At 38.2% G+C, this 19,591-nt stretch overlaps 1 protein-coding gene across 1 annotated transcript in view; it reads right to left on the reverse strand.

The window, feature by feature from the left end:
* LOC104406623 (partitioning defective 3 homolog) overlaps positions 1 to 19,591 on the reverse strand; it is a gene marked incomplete at its 5' end in the record, with an annotated part of 139,713 nt that overhangs the window by 82,021 nt on the left and 38,101 nt on the right. Inside the window, one exon of the mRNA XM_010015669.1 lies at positions 16,364 to 16,621. Coding sequence (XP_010013971.1) covers positions 16,364 to 16,621 — 258 coding nt within the window. The remainder of the gene's footprint in view (positions 1 to 16,363; positions 16,622 to 19,591) is intronic.

A 19,591-nucleotide genomic window follows, 5' to 3' on the forward strand; every position in this document is an offset into this window, starting at 1 on the left:
CTGACTATATGGATAGCTTGGCATTCTAATTTAGGCATGAATAAGCGACTTTTTAAAGCTTTGAATTATTTTTTGCGGAACTGCTGTGTCTTTGTCTAGGACACATCATGACAGATTTAGGTCCAATGGAACCACATTAAATCAGAGTATTTCAGAAATATCCATTCATCCTCCAGGAGCTAAGAGCAGAATTTGGAAAGAGGAATTTTGGATCTAGACATATCAATGACATTTCTTTAAATTCTCTACATTTCACCAAGTCTTCTCTCTAACTCAATGAAATTTTCTAATTTGACAGCTAGATCCATAAACCATCACGACTATCTTAATGCTATCAACAGCCTAAGTGCAGTATCAAAGTTCAGTTCATTGAACCATCAAATAATATTCTCTTTGGGGCATTTTCTCCCCTTGATGAGCACACATAAGACCTAGTTAGGTTAATAATCATACATATATTGAGAAGCAAATGTAATCCATTGCACATTCAGTCTGTCAAAATGTATTAGTCAGAACTGTACGACTGCACAAATCATTTCAGTGTTCACCACAGAACACATTTGGAAAAAGGTTTTGATGAAATAACTGAGTAGAAATTTTAAAAACTATTATTCTTAACTAAAATTTGAGGTATAAGTAGGGAAGGAGTAAGCAGGTATTTGTCAGGTTTCAGACTGCTTAGAAAGCTTTTTTTTTTCTCTCTCTTTGCTGTTAAACTCTTTCTAATTCAGATAATGTTTCAATTCTGCTGCCGGTTTCTCTCAGGAAATTAGTTTCTTAGCTGTATGTCACCTGAGGACACCCAAACAAAACACCTAACATTTCTGTAGCCTCTTTTGCTTCTAATGCTGTCTTACATCTTAACATTTCACATAACAACTGCAAGATTTTTATAGGAGACGACCTGATCTTATTACAAACTCTATAAAGTGCTGCACCATACTCTATGGCATTATATAAATACAAATAAGATAGCATCTCTGTTTGAGGATTTGTTTATGTTCTGAAAGTCCTCTTTCACAGGGCAATGTACTGTGCAAAAGTGAAGGTTTTGGCCAACAGGAAACAAGACTGGAAGAAGATTGATTTCCTCTGCTTTCCACTCTTTTATAGGAGATTAAAAAAAAGTGTTTTGTGTGTCTTGTTTTCTTTTGCTTCCTAATATCTCTCCCCCCAGCACTAGGGTGAGGGCTGATATTGTCTGGAAGTGGATAATTGCAGGAGATATTCTCATGACAGGATGAGATACTAGACTATTAGACAGGACTCTTCCTTATCTGGTGCATATGCAAAGGAATGTATTAAAGAGAAGTCCTTTAAGACTTATTAAGCCTGACAGTCTTCCTTCCTCTGGTGTGAGTTTGGCACACGCTACTGCTATGAGACAACGATATGGGCTGCAGCTCGCTCACATTTTAACGCCAGCTCAATCCTGACGTTCTCCAGCATCTAGTGACTTTGCAATGAGATATTTTAAAAAAGCTTTTCTTTTCCTTCGGTTTTTCAAATGAACTTGATATAGTGTAGAGTGAGAGTTTATGATCCCAGAGAGAGATATACCATACAAACTAGCACAGCATAAAAGCATCAGGGTAGGTTTTCCAGCAGCCCCCAGTGCCTCAACTATGAGCCAAAGGGACTATTTTCTAATCAAAAGCCCTCATATTTTTCATTCTTTGCTGTTCTTTTGATAACAGAAGGCCCAGACAAACAGAAGCAAATAGAAGCTCTATTCTGTTTTTCATGCAAGCTTATTCACAAAATGCCTCCCACAGGCTGCTTTCCACCAGCCCTGCTATTTTGTTTAATCCATTCCATCCTGAAGGATCAACTTAGGCAATTAGACAAGGGACTTGGGCTCTGAGGGATAATTGGATGACTTGCATGCAATAAACTTCTTCCACGCTCTCTTCACTTTTTTCTTTTGTTCTCTTTGCTCATCCCTTTGTTTCTCATCATTAATTTTTTAATCAAGTTTGCAACACCCTTGCAGTTACAGCAAGATAGTAATGGGACCAAGCAGCAAGAACCTAAACACCTACATTGTGGCCCCTGCTGTTTCATTTCTCTTTAAATCATTCTGATGTGATACCAAAGGTAAGAGCAGCTGAATTTAGATGACGGGATTGCAACAGTCAAGGCTTCAATTCTGTATCTCCAGCACTGCTGAAGTTACAGGGAGGGAACGAATGAGCTTAGATGTCTTTGCCTAATCTCAGGTGAATCCTGGAGGAAAAAAATATTACTACAGAATTTAATTGGTTGTATTCTGGCGAATTGTGTGTGAATTATATCATCGCCATGGAGCTTACATTTCAGCAGTCTTTAATCTATGTCAGTAATTACCTTTCTTTTCCCCTTAACTTCAAACTATCTTCATCCCCACTTGTCCTCTCCAAGTCCCCATCTGGGAGCTCTATTTGCCTTAGACACACAAACTCATTCTCAGTAGTTAGTTCTCAGCCTGATGCTTCTAACTTCCATTTCCTCTGATTTTGACATGTTCCTCTCGCATCAACCACCTCCCTCATGTCATTCTTCCAAATATTTTATTTATTTACTGTGTAAAATTGTCTTCCTCTGCTTATACGATTTTAAACTTGTCTTAGCAGCTTTTCTTTCCCGTACGCTAGCACAATTTTTCAGTCTGGGTACACAGTGGCTTAAAATCACATGCAAGTTTCAACATCTCACTCTAATATTACAATATAATTCTCTTTTATAATAAATGTCAGTGAAATATTAATGATCGCTATGCTATCAACCGCAAAAAGTAATACCAATAAAAAAATACAAATCAGATCTTGCACTGCCTAGCTGAAATGCATAGAGATTGTGTAAGCAACTGCTGAAAGTACAGAAGTCCTTTCCAGTGCCCATCTATAAAGAATACAAATATTGCAGCCACAGCTAGTGAAACTTAGTTCAACCTGTAGGAGAGAAAGTTTTCCTCCTACATGCGTACATTCAGTCTCATGAGCAAATAGACACAATGTCCTGCATACCTGCTCTGAAGAGCTGTTCAGATAACACAGGCATAACATAAAATTAGGACAGACGGTGCACAACCTTGTGAAATGCTGAAGGTTTCTTCCAAATGAGAAACACCCATCAAAAGCAAGTTCAAGAGCAAGCCAGAATTTATTTCTCCTCCTACTAGAGAGATAGGTATTCAAGAGCTAGCCATCTTCAGATCAAAGTATGAGGGATTCCAAGATGCGATAAATATCTCACTGAGAAATAAATTGAAAAATACTTTTCAGAGTTCTTGAATGACTGGAGTGAGCACACAGCTCTGCTCTCCATAGCTCCTCAGTGAAGAGCAGGTTTGAGTAGCTCAGGCAGAATGCAGAGAATGCAACTGTTGAATTACTTCAGATAGTACTCCTGTGCTCTGCACGGAGAACATAAATCGACAGAAGATGGAGTAATGAACTGAGGGTGAAATACAAAAAATATAATTAAACTAAGCTCACAAAAGGAGGGATGTTGCATTTGTCTTCAAACAGAGAGGGAAAGAAAGGTGACAAAGGTTTGTCTCTTCTATGGTGTGATGTGGTAACATCTGAGCTATCTTTTGTCTTTGCAGCAGTCTAAACAACTTATCAGAGGTCTCAAGCAGCTGCTAATTTACCCTCTTTTGTGACTGAGGAACACACACCAAAATAATTTTTTCCTCTTTCCTTAGCACCTCAAGGGGCACCCTCAAATAGGTACTACAGTTTTCAGCCACTTTATGTCTTTCTGCCCTAGACCCTACTTCATTTTAAGAGAACATGGAGGTGATAAAATAAAAAATCAGGTTAAATACCAGGCAGTTGTCTTCTCAAACAAGAGCTATAAAAGAAGAAGAGTAGGCTATCTTTCCACATAAAGCTGGTGGACAAACCCCATTTCAAAGTGACTGAATGTGCACTACACGAGTGACGGAGCAAACCACAGTAGGAATCAATTCTGTGTACGGAGGGAGTGAGACCAAGTGACTAACAAGGCCTTTTCTATAACTCAGTAGAAAATGGTTTCTGGAAGAATATCACCAGGCACTTCTCACAAGCATACAGGTGTTAACCTTGGTGCCCTGGCCATGTTCCAACTCAGGTAATTACCTTTTCACTTAAATTCTCCTCCCAGACTCTCCTCGCTTGTCTCCACTCCCCAGCCCCAATTTATATGCAATTAAACAGCAGCAGCGTTTCACTGCACAGTTGATTGCTTGTCAGTGCAGGAGGTGCTGAGGGGATCAGGGGATCAGCCATGGAGCTAAATGGTCGCTGTATTGACTACAAACCCTCCTTAAAGGTTATGAAATTCTTTAGGGTCCTTGCAAATACCCTATATAGATGAAAGACAACCCTTTACAGACCATCCTATGCCTCATCTGCGCTTACGAGGAGGGTGGTTGTTTAGGTTGTTGGGTTTTTTACTTTTTGTTTTTTGAGGCTGCTTCCCCTTTTTCACTGCAAGCTCAGCAGGCAACCTCCTGCCCTCATCACCATCCTGCAGTGCTCCTGATCTCCACAGGAGAAATGCTTCATTTCCCCCTCCCTCTCCTCCAGTACAGCCCTTCGGCTCTACAGGAGGCACCCGCATCTCCTGAGGCTCTGTTCCTGCAATGCCACAGCACTCGCCATCTGCAAATTTTAGCTCATGAATGAACGTAGATGAGCAGGACTTTGAGAAATGCTTGGAAGCCTTTGTTTCACAATTCCAACACAGTACAGTCCCTCTGGGAGTTACGATCTCTTTTTGTCCAGGAAATTGTGTAGATGAGCTGCAGAACCTGTGTTAAAAGAGAGATACTGAAAATCCTTTAGCAGAAGAGAAGCTGTCAGAGCAGCAGGTCCCACATGGAAGTAATCCTGCCTGTGCGGGAGAACAAAACAATTCTCCACTGGCAAAATAAGACCAATTGAAAAGCAAGAACTAAGTATGTATAACGAGCATATGCAATCCAACAGCACACACAACTCAAGTCCTTTTTTAGAGGTACTTTCAGGTGCGTCATTTTTGATGGAGCTCAATGTTGTATGCACAGTACAAAACCTGTGAAATAAAGGAGAAAAGGCAGTTTCTTACACTTCAAGAGAAATGAAGAGTTAGACTTTGTTCTTATATTTTTTCTTCAAGTTTTGCATAGCGTATTGGTAAAAAAGACAACATATGTATTCAAAATAATTTCTGAGAAACAAGCCATGTACCTAAGTGTAACTCTGAAATATGGAAATACAGCAGGTGATTTAAGAAAAAAGCCAAGTTTGGCAATCATTCTAGGAAAAGTTCAATGATAACAATGATGTATTATTTTCTAAGGTAATCCTTATTATTTGAAAAATTTCTTTGGATGCCTGAAGAGTCTGAAGAGTTTTTTCTTCCTCACCTCCCCCCCGTAGCACCAGACTCTTCTCAGAGTTGCACAGCGATAGGCTGAGAGAAAATGGACACAAACTGGAGCACAAGAAATTCCAATAAGAGAATCTTCTGATTTTATGGTTGGGTTTTTTTTGTTTTTTTTTTTTTAGATAGCATGAAGCTAGTCAAATACTGGAACAGGCACTGAGGGAGCTGAGTGAAATCTCCATCCTCAGATAGATATTCAGGATACAATTGCAGCCCTGAGCAACCCGACCTGATCAAAACTGCTCTGAGCAGGGAGCTGGACTAAGTGAGGTCTGGAGGTCACTTCCTCTGGAGCGGAGGAATTTTTAGAGAAGATTTTTGGGTTTTTATTTGAGTACATATAGACAAACATAAACATGCACACATCAAAATTCTGGCACAGCTAAACACATTCATGTATCTGCATCTCATTCTGCACAGGTGTATGTGCTCTACTGAATGTGGGGACACAGTCATACATGACATGCTACATAAATGATGGAGGCATCTGAGTCTGAGAAAGAATATTAAAAAGCATAAGCATGAGCTCCAATAAAGCAGGATTATTCCTGACACTGAATGCTATCTCAGTTCTACCTATTTTCCTGTTAAATTCTGACATTTTAAGCTGCAGTAATTTTAACTACATCAGAATATTGTGACTGATGAAAGCTAATGAAATTCAGTCTGTGTGAACTGTTCAACATGGCTTAAGAGGACAAACAACAACTTAGCTCTGACCACCTAAGAAAGACCTAGAGGACACTTTTTGAAATTCTAATTAGACTGGATTGAAGAAAATGGCTACAAATAAGGAAAGAAAAAGATGGCCCTGCCCTAAATCACAGTGCATACACAGAACAGCCAACAGTTGCAGCCACAGTGTGACAATGCTTTTCATGAGTGAAAGATGAACAAAGGAAAATAAAGATTGTGACAGTTTTCCAGCCACCCACAGAAAAGGGTCAGGGTACAGTCCACAGCACTTGGGCTGCTTCAACCCACTGTCTTCTGCTGGTGCCAAGTAACCAACAGTTGGTTGTTTTAGCACGGTACCTGATGGAAAGTTTCCTGGATATTACTCTACAGGGAGACTTTCCAAGAAGAAACAAGTTATGAATCTCAACTTAAAATAGTAACGCAAATGCATTTGGGGACTAGAAATTACCAGAGTATGATAATGTAGACAAAACTTAGACGAACAGCCTTACTAAAGTGAACGGAGCAATTTCTTTTAATTGTACATCCTTTCACAAAATGCCTTTGCATAAATCCCCATAATTGCTTTTCTTCATGATCCTCCAAAGATTTAGATAAAAAAATATTACTTACAGCACTATTTTAATTCCAAGTTAGTTTTAGATGAACTACAAAGGCCTAACTTAGTGACTGTGCAATCTTACTGACTGTATCAACTTTCTTAATTTTCCTCTATTATCTCGTTAATATTTTTGCCTCACTTGTCATACATAAAAACTTACATATCCACAATTTTCAATATAGCTATTTCAGAATTTACACTCTATCAGATAGAATTTGAAAAAAAAGACATTAGTAATAGCAAATGCATGGAAAATTGCTTCCACGGAAAAGAAGCCTCTGTCTTAAGTACAGTTTTAAAAAAGTTGGATCAATTAGCAATCTGTGAATGTTCGAAACATCTTAACAATGTCTCAAAGATGAAAGAGCATATCACAGAACAAGGAAAGGGGGAAGAATTAAATTATGTCTGCAGTCATAATGAATCAAAGCCCAGAAGGTGGTCTCCAAATCAGCAGGTTTTGATGAAATATTAAGGAAAATTATTATTGATGAAAAATGAATAAGCTCTTTTTGATTTTAGCAACCTTTAAATCACACTTTGCTAATTAAAATAGCTTCAATGCATCCCTCCATTCCTTGATGGACATTTAGGAACCCTTAGAAATGGATGGGTTAATTTGAGAACATTTTAGCAAATATGCATAGAGTTTATCTTAAGCAAGCAGACACAGCACAGTTTAAGATTATGTACAAAATAATACATAGCTAAACTTTATCTTTCTATATTTTTTTATTTTTTTTTAAGACTGTATCTACTAACGCAATTACAAAGCAATGGCAGGCAGCTTCTGCTTGTTTCCTCTGCAGCATACAATACCCAGTAATATCTACTACAACTATTAATGAGCCATGAACTGTGTCTCAGGAAATGAAAACCGATGCTACTATTTTCTGTCTGTCTGTCTCCTCTGTTTGCCAGCTCAGAGCCCTTTTAGGACAATTACTCCTACTACCTAGGAGGCTTGTTACTGAAGGTACTGCAATCTTTTTCAAATAAATTTCCTTCCCAAAGATAAGTGGAAATGAGAAGTCTGAGGGACACTGAAGTTCTACAGATTCTAGTTACTTTTTAAAATCTTGGTAGCAGAAATTCTGCATTCTCTTTTCGTCCCAGTTAATACTTCCTAGGATTGAAAGAAGGCTATAATCGAGATTGAACTGTTGTACACAGAAAACACTTCATCACAGAACGTGATGCAACTCAGGCATGTCATTCATTATTGTTGCAAACTACGCGCAAAAATTAAAATGAAGAAAAATCTGCTCCTTTGTTTTCTCTTTCATAAATTCTTATATCACCGTCTAAACTCCAGGCAGATGAAATTACTTATCCATTACAAATATGTGATCTATTTATTGCAATAACATTTCATATATCCATCACGTAAGAAAGACTTCTATGAATGCATCAGATTGAAAAGCTATTTAAATGTCACTAGTTTTTAAGGAATGAAAAAAAATTACGTTAAGTAAGTCTGATGTAAGAACAACATTTTTCAGAAATACATAATCATACAAAATAGGTCATGCAAGAAACCTTTTAATGTCTCACATCATCTCTTTAAGCCTTAAGAAACAGCATTTCAAACACCTTACAAACCAATTCTTTAACAATATGCTATGAAGTACAAGCCTGCAGTAATATACACTGTTTTCTGAGTGACGAGTGGAAAAACATTGGTTTTCAACTTTCCAACCAAGAACAAAATGAAATGAGATCTTTTGGCAATTTCTCAATTTCCAGGCTTGCTGATGTGATATGTTTCATAAGCACTCATTCAATGAGTTTACAAGATGTTAAAAAGAATTAACCACTACCACCCAACATATATGTAATGATGTTATTTTCCTTCCTAAAATTTACTGCAGGGGATTCCTCCCCACAATTAGACTCCACCACTTCCGCCAGTAACAAACTACTTCAACTGTAAGCAGGATACATTTTAAGTCACATAAACAAACAAGACCATAAGGACAAACAATACAGTTAAATATAGTTTGTCTCGTCTGTGAAGGAGATTCCATTCATAAAAAATGAATAGAATAAAAATCCTTTCAAATCCTCCAACATTAGAGGGACATAAATAAAAAAAAAAAAGAAAAATTTTACTTTACATCCATTAAACCTACATTAATTTCAATATCTAACTTCAAATTATATATTTAGATTTAACAAGCAGAGACGCAAGATTCACATAGCACACAGCACTCCTTCTGAGCCCTGTGCACCCCTCTCCTATGATAAGAAACCTCTAAACTGCAAACCCCCCAGCTTTTTAAATACTTGGTGAAGAGAAGCCTAAATCCTTTATCAAAGAAGAGGAATAGAGAGGTTGACTGGAGGGACATAAAAGATAGAGGAATCATAAATTTGTATTCCATTGAGAAAAAGCCACATTCAACAGCAACAAAAAATTATACTGATTAAATTATGGTATTCAAGTGCTGCATAACATCAGTTCACAATCCAAACTTCAGTTAGCAGGACTAGCAAAGAACAGATTTTAACAGTTTACACTGGCAGGATCAAAGCACTTCATTTAATGAATGGGAGAACCTTTGCTTTTTCAGCTTTGTGTACTCATACATTCCCCATAATTTTCTCAGGATGAAGAACTTCAAATTGTGTTGATGGCATTAGTGGTAAATAAGGATGTGTACGTTACACACACATCTGATTTTTTGGTCTGCAATCGCAAACCATACAATAACCATTCTATGTCTGAGACATTGCTTTTTCTAGCTTTTACATCATTAATTAAATGTTGCCATCTACCATCTGAAAAAAAAAAAAAAGTAAAGGTTGTTCCTTTTTTTTCTCCAAGCAACAAAATGCCCAGCTGATCTAGATGTGTGTGCAAATTATACTAATATAGCAATGAAAAATACTATACATAACTCAGTTACAATGTATTTAAAATCCTAATACATATTGTACCCTTACAGATTTTGATCTACTCATTGTAAGTATAGCCTTTCATCATAAGCAAGTAGCTGCACTTACAGAATTGAAGATCACAAACCTAAATAGATACTCCTAATTTCTGGCAAACGGATCTTTGTTAGGAGTTGCTCAGAACCTGCATTAACGGCAGGTTCAGGCGGGCCCCACTTCACCCACTTGTTTTGTAATCCGGAGGGGGAAGTTCATCTGTCTCTTATCTTTCCATGCATTTTCCCACTGCGACAATTTGTAGAGGTACTAAATCAGGATGCTTTTGTAAAAACAAACAAATAGCTGTCACACTTCAGATTACACAGCAAGCTGTCTGGAGGAGAGAGGAAGCAAAACCACCAGGGTTTAAGTGAGGCTGCGGCTGTGGTAAATGAAGACAGACATGGTTCTCACAACAGTATCAGAGCTTGGTATCTATTCAGAAAGAAACCAGGACTTTCAAGTAATTAAAATGGGAGACCTGAATAGAGTTCACTGTAAGTCTGCCATTTATTCCACCAAAGTGGTAACCCAAACAGGAGAGTGCAGTTGCATACTTTCACAATAGGGAGTCTATACAAATCCTCATGAATTTATATTAAAACTTGTTTTATATTCTATCAAGATGGAAGAACAAAAGAAAACAACCAACCTAAGATAATAAAATGCCAATGCTAATAGTGTCTATTGGGTTCTAAATATACGGGTCTATGAGAGACCAAGCTAGTTTTTAGGCAGTCCTGGGGGCAAGGATTACTGGCTTATAGGATGAAGGGTAGAGGAACAAAAAAACCCCAATGTGTTAGAGCTAAAGTGAAATTAAACCCCATGAAGAGTCTCACAGAGGCTCTAACTAATCCTTCTCCAGGTTATCACAGACAGAGGAGGAAAAATACCACAACGACTTCCAAGTGTTATTTTCAGTTTTACACGTTAGAGAACTGCAAATAGTTCATTAACCCACTGCTCTCCAGCGGCTTGTCTTGGAAAGTCTGTTTGATTGTCTCATAATGGCATATGTGGCATTGTCTAGGCCAGGAAAGTCCTTCCAGAAGCCAAATTCTCACAGGAATGAAGCTCTGTTATGCCACAAAATGGTGACACTCACTGGAAGATAATAATTTAAACCAAATTACTATTGATTTCTGAAATGTTACTGTTTATTTAGGGAGCATGGAAAATGAACAGGTCCCTGCTCTGAAATGCTTGCAACCTGATGGAGTATTTACAGCATTATTTACCCATAAGAGTGGTACCTTACCCAGGTAGCACGTCATCCATAGGGCTCTGACAGCAGAGGGTGATAAACAATGAAGAACAAGGGGTCCAAGCACAGGGAAATGCTCCACATCAGAGAAGTAAACCAAGGTAGGAGGGACGAGCTTACTGATAATCTTACTCAGTCTAGGTTGTTAACCTTCTGCACAGCTCTGCAAGTTTTGACGTTAGTTAGATGGTTTTCACTGCAATGGCCCTTCCCTTCATGAAAGTGTTCAATACTCTCAGTAATAATTCTTATCTCCATCTCTGGTGGGCCTGGCATTAAGCTCAGATTCCTATGAGACAGACTTGAGAACACTCTTGTGACTGATACCACTAATAAAGAAGTTTAATATAGCTGCACAAGCACCTTGTTTTTTTAACAAATATTTATCCAAGCATGGCAATATATTATTTCATATCTTCCATGACCCATTCTGCTATTGCTAAGAATTCTTTTACACACACTGGAAAGACAGGGTCTGCTTATTTAAATTTTTTACATGTTCGTATATTAGATTGTTTCTTTCCAGCTTCTGGGATTCATTACTCTTGTGCCAAGTTAGGCACAAAGATACTACTGAGTGAATAGAAGTTAACATCTTAATAAAATGTTTTCCCTTTTTTTTTTTGGAAGAGGAGCAGCAAAGTATGTGGTCTGGCCTTAAAAAGAGCATCTAGCCTCTTTGCACTGAACAGATGACACTTAAAGCAAGTGGGGTTATTTTCAGTTCCCAAATATTCCTTTGACATAACTTGATTCCACTTCTGATAGAAAAGAAACCAGTTCATAAAGGTCTCCCTTCTAAAATGAACATATTTTCTTTTTAATGGCAAAATGCATGCAAAAAGCATATGATTATGGTATTTATGTTTCCATTAAAATGTCCTCAGCAAGCTGGAGGAGCCTAACCTACTATTTTCAAGCTATTTAGATTTACAGCAGCACAGTGCCTATTTTATTTCAATTATATTTCAGGACAATGCACTCTTGGTGGGAAATGATTACAGAGTGACAGCCAGTAAACGTCCATTAGGAGTTGTCTTTCTACATGCTGCTTAGCTATGGATGTCAGGTGATTGCTATAAAACCCTGTTGTATAGCATCATTGTCATCTACATGAAAAACACTATTGATCAGTCATGCAGCATCTCTTCTGTACAATGGAAAACATACTAGAGACATTTTTCAGCTAAGCTAAGAGCTTTATTCACAAGAAAACTGTTCTCAAGACACGTTTTTCCTGAACTGTAAAATAAACACAGATTATACATTCCACCTCGACTTCACTCCGTTGATGCCTAACATAAGAAGTGAAAAATTTCTTAGCAGCCTGTCTCTGTAAGCTATCAATACATAAGATGGAGCTTAACATCACAAGGGCAGATGACGTATATGCAGCTATACTGATCACCAGTATTTATTGCTGGAGCTTCACTTCTTCAATAAACTCCTCCTCTGATAAAAAAGGGAATCTGCTTTAATTCTCCAGGATCAAGAACAAAAAACAACTTTTCTCTGTGTGTGTGTGCGCTACTTGGAGAGACTTACTAGTGTAACTTGAACATAAATTAGTTCAAGATTCACAGGAGCTACTCACATGCATAGGCTATGTAGGAAGCCCAAAATAAAGATCCTTCCAAACTTCAACTACATATTTAACAGCCACTATCACAGAAAAACCAAACCAAACAAACACACCCCCCAAACCACACCAATACCCATCAATGGTCTAATGCTGATAAAACATAAATCGGCATTAAAGCAATTCTAAAACAGATTCAAGTCCTGTAAGGATATTTTTGAGTAAAATTTGCTGCTTAGAAGTGTGGGGCTTTTAATAGCCATCATTGGTAAGATGGATAAAACAATGTCATTTACACACATACAGATGTGCAATTTTCTGAAGTGTAAGTTAACATCTCTTTCTTGTTTCCTGTATTTTGGCATTATACAATCCAGTTTCTAATAAAGAGAAACAGACCATGTTTTTCTTACTGTTTTGTACTATCTGTCTACAATTGCAGTGCTTGGAATAAATACAAACATAAAATATATCCAAGAAGGAGAATGAAGAAACAGACCTGTTTTCAACACTGGTTTCAAGTTAGGTTATAAAATACTTGGAGGATCTCTGCCTGACAACTTGACAGTACCATCATTTGTTGAAGCACTATAATACTTATCTTTATAATATCCTTAAACTTGCAAAAAATTAAATAAAATTGTCCTTTATTCTGATGAACAGTATACATACTTGTCCTCCACTTTGTTATCATTCATATGCCATGACACAGTTAAATTTACATCAGTTGGTGGCCTGTGTTGATGAAAATAAGAGAGAAGTTGAAGGAATAGTAAAGAAAAACAAACCCTGTCAAGGCCTCACACACAGGCACAGTAATTCTCTTGCAAGTTAAGGAAAAAATTATCATAAGCGTTCAGCAATGGTATGCAAACTATTATGGGACATTTTGTTATAAGCTTCTTTGTAAGAGACTTTTGAATAACCTTTTGGACATACTTAAATGTCAAATTTTGTTTGGCACTAAGCACCAAACTTTAATAGAAATAACATTTCCCATATAAACAATGCTGCTTTTAATATGAACGTGCTAAAGATTTGAGACAGCCTGGTTGTTACCAGCTCCTGGCAGTTCAGCACAAGGGTAATGTGCTGTGAGTGATTTCCCTTCCCATCCACAAAGGCTGGAAGCAACTGTTTCTACTTAGGTAACCTCTGAAACATTCAGAGGAAAGGAAAGGATGACAGGGCAAAGGGGAAAAACACACTGAAAATAATGCTCACCAGAGGTGAACATTAATGTAAACACTATTTTAAGGATGCAGAACTGCAACCAACTGTTGGACAGTGAGAAACAAGTTGCAGTGCACAAAGGGTGAGGAGCCCGGTATCCTACAGTCGGGGAGATAACATAGTTAACAAGCACCTCAGGCCACAACTATTTTTTAAAATGATGCTCAGATGGTACTTTCTTAATACATCTAAGATAAAGTCTGTAAAACACAGAGCAGCCTTGGGAAGATGGCTCAGCCGCGACCCAGGCTCTCCTGCTGACCATTATATATGTTCAAGCTCACAGGCTTACTTCACACACCTCAAGGAAGACTGAAAGTTGCTCCCTCACAGCTGTTATATCTCCTCTGTGCCCAGCTAGATGATCTTTAAGGTCCCTTCCAACCCAAACCATTCTATGATTCCATGACATGCTCTGTCAGCAGTGGACCTGACTTTTGGGGAGTTAAATTTGAGCCTGAAACTGTGTAAGCAGCTGCAATGTTCCCCAAAAGCTCTCCTGGAGCTGGATTCACCAGCTCCACAGTATGGCTGTTAATAAAGGTGTGAGGAGACAGGGAAGAAAACCCCATACACCAGACCCTTGAACAGGTACTTCAGATTTACAGCAAATAACAGTCTTTTTCTATCTGAAATTGCCTATTTCTTTCCAGATATTTCTTTCTGAAAGTGCCTCCCCTTTATCACAGGACCTGTGGGGCTTTTCTTGCCTCAGTTCTAGTCCCTGACTTGCATCTCCTCTCTTTGCTCAATCCCACTGTGTGTGCTGGGCCTTCCTTTTTGTTACAGTGTGATCCAGCTGTGAGAGACAGACCCTTCTGTGCTTCAGGAGCAGCCTGAAAGTGCAAAACCACCACACTGCTCTTCAGTCCTACCCATGTGATTAACATCAGATTCCCCCCAGTACTCCGTTATCTTCAGTTCGACTCACTCTCTCCCGGCTCTTTTATCAGCAATCACACAGAGTTAGCTAGGTCACACAGGTCTTACATTTCACTGTGCCAGGTTTGCATCAAAGAACTTTTTTTTTTGTTGATGTGACATTGGTGCCATTCAACTCCAGCATGAAACACTGCCTTTGGTCTAACAAAAACAGCCGTGAAAGTCACCACATGGCAGCCATATCCAACCAAGCTATCTTGATTTCCAAAGGCACAAAAGTGCGTAAATGTCAGGCACCAGGGCATACCAGTGCCAGTCAACATAAGGCTAAGGAACAGAAAATTATAAGGGCACAGATGAAGCTGTCATCTTTTAACATTATTTTGCTTCCTTCACTGAAATAATGTAGTTATCCACAAAACATAAGTTATTTTTATTTAATATGGAAAGTGGACCTTTTACATAGTGCATAAAAAGAGAACAGTGTGATTGAGAAAATAAAAAGGCAGGTGTGCTACTGAATTTTAGTAAAAATTTATGCATTCAACAATGCAACCAAGATTTTCTTAGTTGTCATATTAGAAGACATATTTTTACCCATATTATGCAAAGGAACTTTTCGAAATTGATCTAGCGGAGGGTTAAATGCACTATTTATGGTCCTCAGTAAGAAAGAGTTTTGGACAACCGAACTCTGCACAACCACAACTTTTCTTAAGACCAAATACAAATGACTCCATTACTGCCTAGAACAGAATATGCAAGACAAATGCCAGTCCTCCCGTAGAGCTATACGGATCTTAAACACTGTAACCAAAGACACTGCTCTGCTGGTTTAACTGGAAGTCCAGTATTTTTCTTATGGAAAGAAAGGGGTATAAAACAAAACAATGAACTGTTTTACTATGTGTTAAATTAATATCCTCTGAATGAGTTAATGATACCTCCTGCACTAGGATTTTAATGTTAGCTTTTGTAAAGCTGAGAAAATGCAGAACTACAAGTTCATAGATGTAAGCCAAGAAAACAGATGTATTTTCATTGTTAAAGTACAAAAAACCTGTGAATTTTGCCTTTGGTTATTTCTACTTTATGTTAGTTTATATGCCTGTTTTAGCTTCAGGTTTTCAAATGAACTCAAAATTTCATCAACAGAAACCATAATTTTGCCCAATTTCAGCATAAAACCAAGCATGACACAGTTCAGAAAGTGCAGCCACAGGAAGAGTATAACTTATAAGCTTAAGCCTGAGAAGAGAAAGTAATTAATGAGTCAAGTTTGGAGTTAACTCACTTAGTCTATAATTAATCAAAATACTTGACCTGTTAGACTGAAGTTCAGCACTACAGTAGGACTAGAATCCAGGTACATTTTCACCTCTTTTGCTATAACAGCAAGAACTTTCTAGAGATTTTGTAACTGCTGTGAATAGGTTGGCAGTGTTGTGTTCTACAAACATATCAGTTAGAGGTCTAATAAATAAACCAGACGATGTTACAATTTGAACTTAATCTGAATGGTACCAAACAGCGACTCCAAAACTCCTGAAGAATAAGAAGAAGTTGCTCTGCAGAAAATAACTTCCATGTCCCATTCTGTTACAGTTTGATTTGTGTGAGCTCAATACTTTTCTATATAAAGGCTTTAAAAAAGTCATTAATAAAAAAGCAGTTCTGACTTTCCAACTGATGTACAGTCATCTCCCATGACAAAAGCATTACAAGGGTAGATTTTGAAAGAGCATATTGATTGATGTCTGGTGCCTACCTGTCTACAGGTGAAGACTTTGAATTCCGTGGTTTCTTTACTTGGGCATACAAGGCTTCCACTGTCTGCCCTTCCCTTGGGCTCTGTGGTCGGGTGTTCAGCATTATCGTGCCGCTATTTGAAGAAGAGTCATAGGAAGCAATCCCAGCGTACATTGGGTCCACATCACAGCCAAACGTCCGGTTAAAGTCCTGTATCTCTGCATAGTCACGTTCACGAGCTTGTCTCTCTCGAAATTCTCGAGTTTTTGCTTGAATTCTGAAAAATTAAAAGCAGGCTGAAACTAATGTTTCCCCCCTCCCAGTAGTTTGAAAGCAGCAGTTAACAGACGCTTTTGGTAACCCATCTTAATAAAAACCACTGATGTGTTTCCAGTTTCAGTTTGTTATGGAGTCTCAGGTTTATGTTGGCTATGGAAGCCTGGATCGAAACAACACTGGCCTTTAAGGACAAAGTCTGATTATCCACTTTTGTTTAATTATTAAGTTAAATAATGACTAGCCATAGCTGCTGATAAACAGAGTTTACCTGTTGTTTCATGCATCTTAGTATGCCTGTGCTATTACCTGACCTGAGAATGACAGGTCAATATGCCTGTCTAGATACCATACATATTGCCTTGTACTCCATCAAAACCTGTCAGATTTAATGCCTGTATTTAGAGAGGAATTGTAATGTACTCTCTTGTCCAGATACTACAAAAACCATACTTCTTTCAAACTTGAAAATCTTCATAAGGATAGGGGACACACACATATATATTTATGTATGCATAGATGCAGCAAACAGCAGAAGTAGATTCTGTGTGAATCATTTAAAATGTGCATGTTTTGTTTAAAATGTAAACGAACTGAATCTGGCATCTCTCGAAAGTAGGCAGTTTCTTCTCATAAAGTAATAACATGTGCCTTATGTTAAAGTTACAAATGAAACCTGATGCTGCACTGGGGTTTTGTATCTAGGTATGTTTGTTTAGCTGTATGATAAAAAGTAACAAATAAAACCAGATGACATTTAGGAATCTGACAAAAACAAATTGAGTGCAGGTCATATTTTCAAAAGCACACAAAGCTATTACTAAAATTTAATCCGGGCTTCAAAGTTTCTTTGTCATTTTAGAAAATTTGATGTATCACACACACATGCACAGCGAACTGAAAAAAAAACCCAACCCCCCCAACATAGTCTCCCCAGACCAATTTAATGCTCTATCATCATTGCAAAATGAAGTACTCGGATGTCTCCTCCCTTCCATTAGTAAAATGTGCTCTTTTTTCATCTAATACAGCCACAGCTACACAGTGTGACAGCATCCATCCATTCAGACTACAGCTCTGTGCACCTCAGTTACATGACATTTCCAAAGAGCTTGTTCACCAACTTTTAACAAGAGCAGACTACTTTAAGCCTTGTCTCTTCTGAAAATAGAAAGGCTTTAAAGTTAGGTAAAACTTTGACATTTTCAGAAATTTTAAACTTAGCCCCATTCAAGGTTAATCTTTGCAAAAGAAAAGGGGATACACAAATAGTGGGATTCAGGCTGTAGATAAAGTCCTCAGAATTTAGGTGCCTGCAGTATGGGAGGTCATGCCAGCTACATGTGCAGGCTCCCTTTGCAGTCTGGGGAACTGTAAGTCAGCAGACTCTAGAAACACACAGCTACCGTGTTAGCTGGTGTGTCCTAGCATGAGAAAAGTCACTCCATAGACACTTTTGATGATGTTTAAGTCTTCCTTGGGAGCTTGTATACCCAGCCTTGATTCAGCTGCTCAGACATAAGCAGCTATGGCCACCTGACATCCCCAGGTAATCCTGCTGGACCTCCCACTGCTGGGCAAGAAGGACCCCTGTAGGTCCTTATCATGTCTTCCAGGCCCATGCTGACATCTCAGAGACTGTGATAACTCAAATGACACAAGCCAGCCGTGTTCAAGCATGTGAATACAGCCCTGAACTGCACATGAACATCTAAATTTAAGTGTCTTCATCAGACTAAGTCCCAAGCAAATTGTTCTTTCTATGCTAACAAAGATTGCTGTAACAAAAGAAGGGAATAGGAGAAGTGATAGGCAGTCCTTTTTCCCTCCCAAATCTTGCAAATATTGACCAAGGGTACTGATCTGGGATACAATTGACTGGATGAATTCTGTTCAACAGTCAGTACCATCTACATTGACAGCTCAGTGATTCATTTACATGCTCTAAGTTATACCTGAGAATAATTCCTCTTTTTATGTCTACTACCACTGACTTGTGCACCACTCTTACTCATAGTCAGTCACAGTGGAAAGAAAAACAGACACACACACACACACACAAAGGCAAATAGAAGAAATCTGAGAAAGTTTAACTTAAAGATAAATTTTTAATTTTTAATTTTGCAAATAAAAATATTTTATTTACTGGTTGCTTTTTATTTTAATAGGGAAAAAATGAAAATGAAAACTGTAACACTGTTCAGTTTGCAGCATGTCTCCTCTGCAACTTCAGCACATTAAACTGGAATTTCTTTTGTTTACACTGAAGAAGGACTCAAGTTTAAATCCAAACTCCATTTCAGGATTAAACTGTGTTTCTGCACGCTTCTTTTTAAAATAAAAATGTAACTTTTACATTGTCCTATATTCCAAAGCTGCAGTTCAGAAGTGTTGCAACCTTAATCACTTGGAAGGTATCTATGCAGAAGGAAAAACAGGCCTGAAAATGACCTGTGGTTGTCAATTCCTCACTTCCAATTTGTAGTTCTGTTGTCATGGTTTAACCTCAGCCAGTAACCAAGTATCACGCAACTGATTACTCACTCCCCTCACCCGCAGTGGAACGGGAAGCAGAATCAGAAAAAGTAAAACCCATGGAGTGAAAAGAACAATTTAATAATTGAAATAAAATATACTACTGCTAGTATTAATTGTAATGAAAAGGGAGATAACAAAAAGAGAAAGAGAAATAGAAGTCAAGAAAAAAACAAGTGATGCACAGTACAATCGCTCACCACCCACTGACTGATACCCAGCCCATCCCCAGGCAGCAATTGGCCCCTCCTGGCCAGCTCTCCCCAGTTTATATGCTGAGCATGATGCCATATTGTGTGGAATATCCGCTGGGTCACTTGGGGTCAGCTGTCCTGGTGTGTCCCCTCACAGCTTCTTGTGCCCATTCAGCCTCGTTGCCAGCAGGGCATGAGACACTGAAAAGTCCTTGACTTAGTATAAATATTACTTAGCATCA

The sequence above is a fragment of the Nestor notabilis genome, unplaced genomic scaffold, assembly GCF_000696875.1.
Source record: "Nestor notabilis isolate BGI_N333 unplaced genomic scaffold, ASM69687v1 scaffold23985, whole genome shotgun sequence".
Lineage (NCBI taxonomy): Eukaryota > Metazoa > Chordata > Aves > Psittaciformes > Psittacidae > Nestor > Nestor notabilis.